This window comes from Ruditapes philippinarum, unplaced genomic scaffold (genome assembly GCF_026571515.1).
Source record: "Ruditapes philippinarum isolate M1 unplaced genomic scaffold, ASM2657151v2 ctg2124_1_1_1_1, whole genome shotgun sequence".
NCBI classification, from domain to species: Eukaryota; Metazoa; Mollusca; class Bivalvia; order Venerida; family Veneridae; genus Ruditapes; species Ruditapes philippinarum.
In genome coordinates, this window is record NW_026866703.1 from 75224 (window position 1) to 85552 (window position 10329).

The 10329-nt window shown below is 31.4% G+C and overlaps 1 protein-coding gene across 1 annotated transcript; it reads right to left on the minus strand.

The window, feature by feature from the left end:
- Positions 1-1720: 1720 nt before the first annotated feature.
- On the minus strand, positions 1721-6710 carry LOC132733411 (uncharacterized). The gene is made up of 2 exons (XM_060720059.1): positions 5550-6710; positions 1721-3127 (listed from the first exon to the last, which is right to left on the minus strand). The coding sequence occupies exon 1, from the start codon at positions 6536-6538 to the stop codon at positions 5582-5584; it is 957 nt and encodes a 318-aa protein (XP_060576042.1). The 5' UTR covers positions 6539-6710; the 3' UTR covers positions 1721-3127; positions 5550-5581.
- Positions 6711-10329: the final 3619 nt, after the last annotated feature.

Here is a 10329-nt window from a genome sequence, read left to right on the forward strand (position 1 = left end):
TTGATAATACTTACTACTTAGTATCATACATAACAACAAATCACAAAAGAATCATACATGAATGTTGTTGGTAAGTGTGAGACACATGATCTGATATTGCATATATTTAAATAGCAGATAATAAATTGTTCCAGAACAAAATATTAATATTCCTCATAAAAATGTTTATACGCAAATTACTTTATATATTTTTCTTTCAATCAAATATTTAATAAAAAATATCCATCTGACGTATTTCTATATTTATTATAAATGTCTAAAATACTTAGGGAAATTGTACTCGTTCACTTTAATTAGCTATATGGAATATTTTTAATTTGCTATATGGAACAAGTTCCGTATAATAACGTTTTTCCCTTTTTTTTAATTGCTGCAAAGCATATTTTACAATCTTTCTGTCTAATACGTGTAAACCATTCATGACGTTTTTTGTGGGACCAATAACGAATTGAAAATAACAGGCCATGTTAAACTGCATCAGAAGATTTGAGCTAACTTTGGATAACTATGGAAATAGAATTACACAGTGTTTACCTAAAACTTTTCGGGATATCGACTGTCTTTTCTTTTATTTAAGGGCATTTGTCTTTCTGACAATATTGTGCACTGTTTATTTTTAAAATTGTGAGTAGCTTATATTCTTTCCCATTCTAATGTCATTTGTTTTGCCGTCTTTAACGACCTATGGTGTTCCTATTTTGACTGTTTGAGTATATGTGCGAGAGAATACGTTAAATCTAAATTTATAAAGGTACATAAAAACTTAAACGAAAGTTTAAATGACTAATAAACTTTATGTTAATTTGATATATCATTCAAGATTTTAAATTTCTTTATTTGTATTAGGTAAAGCTATTCTTACATCTGTCGTCTGCGGTCCCAATAAAACAAGGATATTCAGTGGCTATTTTGAAGGGTTTATGGATAGGCTTTTCAAATTTACTCTTAGATTACGACTTTTTATAGATTTTTCTCCGAACAACAAAAACTTTAAATGTCATTACATTTGAGTATTTTACACTATCAAAACTAGGAAATACGGCGGTAAATGGAAAAATAAAGTGATAAAATTAAAATACAAATAACAGTCAGTGTAAGGGAATTCGGATACTTTAGATTTTAATACATTTTGTACTATGCGCTTGATTTCAGTTCTGAAAAAAAGCACAATGTTTGAATATTTAATCGAGCTAGATAACAATATAGTGAAATTAGACGCGTGTACGCTGAAATTGTTCATTTTAAAGTAGCACGTGTGTCGGTTTATACAAAAGAATTTTTGTATAGAAATGTCCCCAAACTAACTGTTAACATGCCGTATATAGTTTTTCTTTTTTTTATTTGAACTTAAATTCTAAGGTATTAAACTAAATATCTTAAAGCCCCATCATGGTTTTATAGCAAGATTGGTGTAATTATAGGAGAGTTTGTTTATATGGAAATAAATAGCACGAATTGTATATATCACCTCTACAATCAAAGACCATGCTTCATCTAATGCTTATTTAAAGGACAGGTCATTTGATTATATTTTAAAAAGAAACAACCTGTAATAAAATAAACTAACCCAAAGTTTTCTAAACACTGATACAAAGTTACATAAACTTCTCCAGGTGCTCGAGTATAAACCATTAATCATTTTTTCAAAGTACATTTTCATTTTGTTATTTTCTGATATACCCCCTTTAATAAAACAACAAAACAAACACATTTCTTTGATTTTCATTTTCAGTTTATTTCATCTCGCTTAGAGATATGAATTATCATAACACATTTTTTAAAAAAAAAAGGTATTTGAACTCGTTATATAAAACTATATACAATTTCAATAATATTTATACAGTCACATATATAAATGTATGTAAATTTCATAAAAATAGAATAAAATTATGTACATATTAACGCTTGGAAGCACTATTTCAATTTCATAACAACCCAACTCTTGCATAAACCTGTGAAGAATTTGTACCCATATTTAAATTTTTTCTCAACAAATAAGAAAATTAACAATTTTCAAAAAACAATTTTCAAACAAAAAAAAACAAGTGCCTATGACGTCAGAATCTATGACGTATTTTTATCATTGTAAGTTTGCATATAAAAACAATTATCTATGTCTCATTTTATATTAAAAAAAATGTATGTTGAACACATTTCTGAACACACTGCATAGAAAACATTATTACACAATTGTGTAACGTATTGTGTAAGTACTAAGTACACAATGTTAAGTTTTACATCTCCTTTGAACACATTATTATGAGAACAGTACAAAAAATATCTTCAAACTCAAAAAAAAAGTCCGAACAAGGGCCTTTTAAGTACCTGGTCGAATTGAGCTTATGTTTAATAATATTGTAAAAAATGATATGTATATGTATATGATAAAAACAGAATTGAACACATTCGGGGAAAATACAAATAACTGCACATTTTTGTTCAAGCAGACTTTGTTCAAGTAACATATAAAAATGGTAAAGTAATAAATACGCCATATGTGTTGTCGTTTTTTTTTTCAAGTAAAAGAAAATACAAGTATTTTAAAATCGCTTAACTCTAGTTAAAAGTTGTTTCATAAAAACTCAAACAATAATAATTGACCGATAAATTCTTTACAATAAGCAGTGGCGTTTGTTTTATTTAACTTTTTATTCTAAAATATTGCAACAAAATTAGAAAAGTTAAATCTCAACCTTTCGTATTTTTCTTTCTTTTTTTCTTTCTTTAATCTATGAATAAATATTTCATACTCAATAAAATATATACATTCATTAAAAACACGAGTCCATTTAAGGCACTATTCCAGTATTGTCAACTGCAATTATAAATGAATAAATACTTTATAATTTCAAAATCTATACAATGCTAAATGCATTTAAATAAGGCAGTGTTCTGTTGCTGGTTGCACGTTGCCATGACGATATTCGGTGTTCTTCAGAAATGCACCCTGCATTTTTACCTTGCATCATGGCTTGTGTTACCAACGCAACTCCGTGTAATCTGTCATTCGGAGGTCCTCTGATTTTTACGGCTCACGCATCATGCCTGAAACCGCATTAGTCCTTTCGCTACGGTTTGTCCGTAATCCACAATTAACCGACTCTGTTATCACAAATCAATGCATATTCTGAAAAGAGAGAAATAAATAAATAAAAATAAATTTTCATAATTTATTCTAAGTCAACGAAGTATTAAGCAAACATACTCCAAAACTTCACAGCTTATTAAATCATTTTTATACCAGATTGCCACCTAGTTTATACTCGCTGAATAGAATATGTTAAAGGAAGTGTAAGATTTCCCCTCTCCTTATTTAACTTTCTAACTGCCACGCTTTAAGTTCATTATTTATTAATAAAGATTTAGTTCCGCACCCAATTCACCCATTTTGACCTCTTTGATCCGCACCGAACCCTTCACTTTTACTAACAATTTTTAAAAATTAGATCAATATATAAAAAATCGCAGTGCGTATGCACACAAATTATATTTCTATTTAATAAAAGATCCGCAACTCCTCTTTTCTCTCGTGGTATGCAAGTGAATTGACGAGGTTTGAATGAGTGGTGATAAAAACCAAGCAAGCGTCGACAAACTGTTGACATGCTACCATAAAGGTGATATACCGCCTTTAATTACATATTTTGCTTGATGCAACCATATTACGAAAAAACCTCAACTAAAGTAAATTTTATCTTTATCAGCCCATTATCAACTTCGCGCGACCAAAAAATCTCGTTCTCGTGTGCCGCACGCGCCAGCTCACGCGAGAACAAAAAGCTTGAAACTTGATTGGTTGACTGGGTTGGAAATGAAAAAAAAAGCAACTCAAGAATGTCTGAGAATATTACAGATGTGCGGATTTAATTTCAATTAAATATCAATGCATGACAAAAATATTAAACCTCATTCTCTTTTTATTAAACGCTGAAGCACCGATATGCGACTATTGAAATTATTTCACATTTAAAAAATTTAAATACATATCAGTTGGTATAAACCTAGATTCTGTTGCGAAGACACGCCACTGCATTTTGCGCACCGTGATTTTTAGAAAGAATTTAAGATGAACATAAAACATTTGAATAAAAAATGAAACCCTAAATCCTGAGCTGGTCTTCGACCCCTAGGGGACAGATTCTTTTTTATATTTACATTCAATATTTACAGAAGACAATCTAGAAAAAAAGAAGTAGCGAAGAGGGTCATTGAATAAACAGCGAAATTGCTAATTATAACTGATAAGTACACAAATCTGTGAAAAGATAGTCTTAAATCCAGTTTTTAACTATATAAGGCAATTACGCCCCGTTAACAAAAGATTAATGATAAAAGAACAGTTCGCCTTCATTGTGACAAATCCAAAAGACCGACGGATTCCGAATTTTATCAATTTTGAAGGATCTTTAGTAAAGTGGTCCTTCATTTTATAAAATAAATAGACTTAGACTGTTTAAGACTGGAGTGCTTACGTTTAGCTTTTATGTAGAGATTACGAGAAAATTCTATCCGAAACGAGTGCTGTAATTATAAACTAAATTTTTAATTGTGTGACATCCAGTCTTGTTTAAACGACAGTAATTAGTTTAAAAGTACAACTTTTCACGGAAGACGGCCCCAGTGTTATTATTTGCTTCTCAAATCCGAAAGTAAATTTTCGTGGTCTCCAGTTACTATACGGGAGTTGAAATTTGTTTATTTTTCAGGGCCTGTGTTATTTGCGCTAATTTTATTGTAAATTTACACCCATCGAAACGTTCATTGATGGACAAAACTAAATACAAAAAAATCCTTTCAAAAATAAGAGAAGAAATTAAAAGTAAATAGCTTCTAAATACAAAGAAACATTGAAATGTTTAAGTCAAATAATCGACAGTCTGTTTATTTACACCGTCTTCACTTTAATTCAATATTCCAATTTAGGCAAATTTAATATTATACAACTTACAATTTAAATAATTTAAAGTTAATCTTCGGGAATTTGATAAAGAATAGAAATAAAAAATGAAGAAAATGAGTTTAAAATACTAAGCGTGACCTGACAACCGAAATTCTACGCTTAACAATATCGCAAACATGACTCCTTACTACAAAACATCCTAAATATTTAAATTTATCTTGTAAACGAAGTGATAAAATCCCAGATTTAAAGATTTTTAAATACCGGTGAACAATTTAATTTAACTGTCTATTTTTCTAAGCTTGTAAAATTTTACCAGAAGTTGAGAAAGGCGTAATGTTTGCTCAAGAAATTTCGAACAATTTCAAATGATTTAATCGTTAGTTTTAAAGAATATATAGATTTAATAAAATTAAAATAAATACTATTAACGATAATATGGTATATTTGTATTACCGTGAATATGCATTATAAACTGTTCGGTTTACTTAGCAGTATATAGTGAAAGAATGAGATTTTTTAATAAACACGGCAATTTGGCAAACAGTTACTGTCTTAAAACATCAGAATAAAAAAGCCTTCAGATTTAAATCGCTTATGTTTTAAGAAATTAAAAACAATATTATATGTATAAAAAAATCAAACGTACCAAACATATGCAGACTTGATTGTTTTGAATGATCAAAACCAGCTTGAGAATGACAGAATATCTTCTTCTTCATGACCGACAGAGTCGTAACTGGAGTCCGACACGACACTTGATGTTGGAGAATGTAGTGAGCCGGCGGGAGATGCCTGGGAGTACGACATTACTGATCCCGCCGCCGACGACGTGGAAATATTGTCATATTGCGTCGTGTAAACTGGCTGACAGTTTTGATAGTTCTGGAAAAAATGATCCTGTGCATGATTTGGAGACTGCGGTAGATCCGGTGAACATTCCGGTGTGCTAGAATCTTGTTCCGGATAAAAATTTTGTGTCGTCTGCTGCAAACGGTTTCCGAGATTCTGCGAGACGTCCATAGCTTCCTGATTAACACTGTTACTTAAATTAATACCATTTTCTAAGTTCAGGTTATTGTTACTTTCGTTTGCATTTTGTATCATTTCTGTAACTTTGTTCTCAAGTTCGTCCATATCTACATTATCGAGCAGACGATTGTCCGGAGCTGCAGCGTCAGCATCCAGAAGTTCCTGCAGTTGTTTTATATACTGTACGGCAGACCTTAGTGTCTCAACCTTGCTCATCTTCTTGTTTTTTCGGCCCACAGGAACATGCTGTCTTAGCGTCTCGAACCCCATGTTAACCATTTTCACGCGCTTACGTTCCCGCTCATTTCGTCTGGAAACAGACGGAGTTTGTGAGTCTACAAGTTTGCAGCCAAGTCCGGTAAAATCCACCCGTCTTTTGCACCGTAGAAGAACTGGTTTGTTTGCATTTTCGTTATTGTTAATTTCTTTTCCTCCATTCTGCATTTCTTTCAGAGATTTTGTAAGCTGCAGTTGTTGAGCTACTGTTGGCGTTTTCACCACCACGTATGTCCCATTTGCTGGAAATCCTTTCTCGAAATTGTACTGCCCGATAGCGTTTGTTGGAATCAGCTGCAGTGGAATAAATCCTAATGTAGTAGCTGCCATTGTATCAATTTTATGCAACTATAAAACTTCAATCATTGAAAATTAGAAATATGCAAATGTCTTTATAAGTATGTACGTATAAATTCGTGCGACAGTCGTGTGCCAAAAGTGTGCGTTATTACTTCTCCTCATACAGTTCGTTCGAATATGACCCTGACGAAATAAGTCGATATTATAAACTCAGGTGCGATATATGTGACCATACAACCGTATCATGTCAATCAACCTTTCACACGCGACTCCGCTCCACCCACCTGTCAATCTCAATACAGCGCGTGCTACCTGGGGCGTTGACGATACTAACCGCAGTAGGGCGTTCACGCAACCGTGACAACATGCGCACCTGTATTCTAAACTCCGCCTCCTCTTTCAATGTCGTCTGCAAAGATCCTGTCAAGTGCTTTCGCTATTATTTAGAACGTGTGCCTTGGCGTGTGCCAAAGAGATGAAATACACGAATGCCCCAAGCGTTTTAAATTTCATCATTTATGGGAGACGTTATTCTTCTGATAGATTCATTAAAAAGTCGAGGCTATTATTCTATTCTCTTCATCAGCCAAATTAATCATATATCACTCCGCGCTGACATGGTTTCTTCCAATTTTAGCTCCTTTCAATCGAGTTATAGTTTAAATTCGGACGAAAAGCAAATTATTAGAAATTTTAACACAGGTATGTTTTCGAAATCAAAACTTTGTTCAATAGCATAAAAACTGTGATAACTTTAAGATCTGATTTTATAAACTCTTTGTTCCTAAATCGAGACATGTGGGCGAATGATTGATAAAAAACTTTTTGTAATCAATTCAAATATATTTAATCCAAAGTTTTAAAATTCAATATTTTACTCCAAAGATTTGAATCCATATCATGGATTTAAGTGGCCGTTTTTTGTGATCTTTTTCTTTTCTTTTTTTTTTAATATTTTACCTTTATCCTCCATATTTGAAAAATAAAATGTTAAGATTTATCTATACGCGTATAATGTAGATATTTTTGTGTGTATGAAAAAAAGTATATAATAAAGTCACTTCAATCCATGACAAATTTTACGGTTTTGTTACGTGTCGGCTTGACAAGGTGTTTTATTATTAAGTTAAACCAGTTGGTATTTAATGTTGAGTTTTCTGCATACGGTGAAATATTTAGCATTAAAGGATTTAATAGTTTATAAAGATATTATTATATAAGTTCGCCGCAAATTGTTGTATAGGGAACTTTTTTCCTCTATGTATAGTTTATTGGCATATATTTATTTTTTTTAAAACAAGGGTCATATCAGAAATATGGTAAAAATTCAGATTTCGTTAAAAAAAAGGTAAAATAAGTTGAAAAATAATTTAAAAACACGTCGATTTTTGTGACAAAGGAAGACAGTTAAATCAAACTTACCAGCATGAATAATCGTTTTCTGCGTTTATCTAACTATACATGTATTTAAAAATGATAAGAAACAACTAAGCAACAACAACAAACAAAAACAACATGACAACGGAACGCACGGTTAAAATATTACCTTTCTTTTTGTTTGAAAAATAAAAATTACTACAGGAATTTGACCTTGATTTTGTTACTCTGTATGGCAATGTTTGAACAGATGGAGTATTTGATAATTATTCTATGAGAAAATTCTGGCATCAAGGACAGCAGCAGTTCCAGGGAAATCAATCCCATTTATTGGCATGAAAAATCAATTTTTCTAAATCACTCCACAACCTAGGCAAAGGGAAGCAACTCTTGTTTCACTGTTGGCCATGTATTAAAGTTACTAAGGACCAGATTGGGCTAAAATGGCAGTTATTTATTTTTCTATTTTAGACATTTTAACCATCTGCTTCAAGTGCGAAGTGTTCAAATCTAGGAACTTACTGATAGAGGTGTTTTAAGTAAAATATTGAATTGACGGCAGAGTTTTAGACTCTACCCTTAGATGAATACAGATATTTTTTTATATCTTGACCTGTTCATAGACTTTATATTACAGAGCAGAAGAGCTGAGCTGAGTAGAGCAGAATAGGAGCATGATCACAGCTTATTATCAATAACATTAAGTTTTTGACTTAATATATTTATTTATCAAAAATGAAAACAGAGCTAAAATTTAGCATGTATATATGGAATATTGTAATGATATTTTAGCCGAATTCATTAAATGGTCTTGAACAGCTTCAATTGTTTCCAAATATTTTGGCTTATCTGGAGGCATGCAGCTTTAAAGGAGTTAAATTTAATACGAGGCTGTGCCATATATAGAAATATATATGCAGTTGTTACATTTTATTGAAAATCAGCGACGTCATTTGATAAAAAAGATATTCACCCTTCAAATATAAAAAAGTACAGATATCACGAATGAATGGTGAAACAAATAATAAATATCATCACGCAATGAAAAATGTCAATAAAGAATTGTCTAAAGAAATTATTTAATTACGAAATGACATTTTTTTTGTAATTAATTCGTCTGTTTCGTATTTACTTTTCTGACAATTTCATCAAAATGTTAGTGATACCATACTTGTCACTTGAACTTCTAATTTAGACTTTTAACATTTTATGACATTAAATATCATTACAATTAACGTTTTCCACAGTTTTGCAAATGATGAAAAAAATCTCTTAATGCATTTTCTATAGGACAAAAACACGAAACAGAAAGGTGGACGAAATGACAAGGTTTGCACACGCCTTTACTTTGACGATTGCCAATGTTGGTGGCCGGTATCACTTTCATCTATCCTGAAAAAAACAAATTAGAATTGTGAAAAGCAACTAATTTCTCTATATTGAGGTCCTTTGATATGAGACTAATATAGGAAAGAAGATATCATTTTATAAAGATTTATAAAACCAATATTTCTAATCTATGAATTGCTAAAAGCGATCTCTCGGCGTGATATGATTTTATTTTTGCTTTTATTTTTTGTGTGTGCGAGTTTGATATTACCAGCGGAAGCACACAGGGTGACCCTATCTCACCCGTCCTATTGACGCTGACCCGAGGAGAACCGTGTTCCTAATCTTATATTTAAGTGTTTTGCCTGACCTCAGTTATTGTTAAAATTTATTGATACTTTTGAACTAAGATCTTCAAATCAAATTGGCTTTTTCAAACATTTGTGCTTTAAGTTAATCAAACGTTTAATTTATAGTGCTGATAAGCGATACCAATCAGTGAGGAAAACGGCGTTAAACAGTCTGTGTTTTTAGGTTAAAATCATGAGATAGAGGATTTTACAATCAACTGACAACATTAAACATCTTTAACTTTGATACCGAAACTTTTTTATTTTCGTTCGGTTAAATGGTTAAACATTCTTTGCAAATATTATGTTTGTTGGGTGTATTGTACTCCTACGGAAGACCATGTAAGGGAATTTTGCTAGCGGACATTGACGGTGTTTTGCGCGGTTAAACCTTATACATGTACATTACACATACACTCAGCTTTTTTTGTCAAAAACTGCAAAACTTAAGATTTTAAATAGTTAAATATTGACTTTTCTGGACTCAAGCTAAACATTTAAATATAGTGAACAAGTGATATATTTACATTGTCTGGTGAAAAGGCTTTCCTTTTTCCGCCCTAACTTGTGTTTATATTCAAAACTGGATGTTTATCCAACGAAAACCTAACGTTGTTCGATAAACATATAAATAACAGATAAAAATATAAACCTCTTTGATCTTATTAAGATTATTATACTTTGTCCCGTGGCGAGGTTTCTTTTTATGATCAACTGCGTTACTTTGTAGCAAAGTTTATTAATGTCTTAAAGGTCTTTCATACA